This window comes from Nanorana parkeri, unplaced genomic scaffold (assembly GCF_000935625.1).
Source record: "Nanorana parkeri isolate BGI_ZX_2015 unplaced genomic scaffold, ASM93562v1 scaffold4351, whole genome shotgun sequence".
In the NCBI taxonomy this organism is placed as follows: Eukaryota; Metazoa; Chordata; class Amphibia; order Anura; family Dicroglossidae; genus Nanorana; species Nanorana parkeri.
In genome coordinates, this window is record NW_017310614.1 from 1 (window position 1) to 227 (window position 227).

At 59.5% G+C, this 227-nt stretch overlaps 1 protein-coding gene across 1 annotated transcript in view; it reads right to left on the minus strand.

Moving 5' to 3' along the window:
- Positions 1-4: 4 nt before the first annotated feature.
- CCDC102B (coiled-coil domain containing 102B) overlaps positions 5-227 on the minus strand; it is a gene marked incomplete at its 3' end in the record, with an annotated part of 5,302 nt that continues 5,079 nt past the window's right edge. The window contains exons 3-4 of the mRNA XM_018575657.1: positions 131-217; positions 5-58 (exon numbers count right to left, since the gene is read on the minus strand). Coding sequence (XP_018431159.1) covers positions 5-58; positions 131-217 — 141 coding nt within the window. The remainder of the gene's footprint in view (positions 59-130; positions 218-227) is intronic.

Genomic DNA, 227 nt, shown 5'->3' on the forward strand with positions numbered 1-227 from the left:
GGAGGTCCTCCGAGATCCGACCCAACTCGTCCTGGTGCCGCTCCTGGAGGAGGGAAAGCTACCGAGAGATACCGGATATCAGAACACCGCACCTCACTACCGACCTCATGTCCTGGAGGCGGAGTCTCACCTGCGTCATCACCTCCTGCCGGGATTTGTTCAGCTCCTCCCACTTCACCTGCCAGTGGCTGATCTCCCCCTCCATCTTCTCTATGGTCTTACCGAGG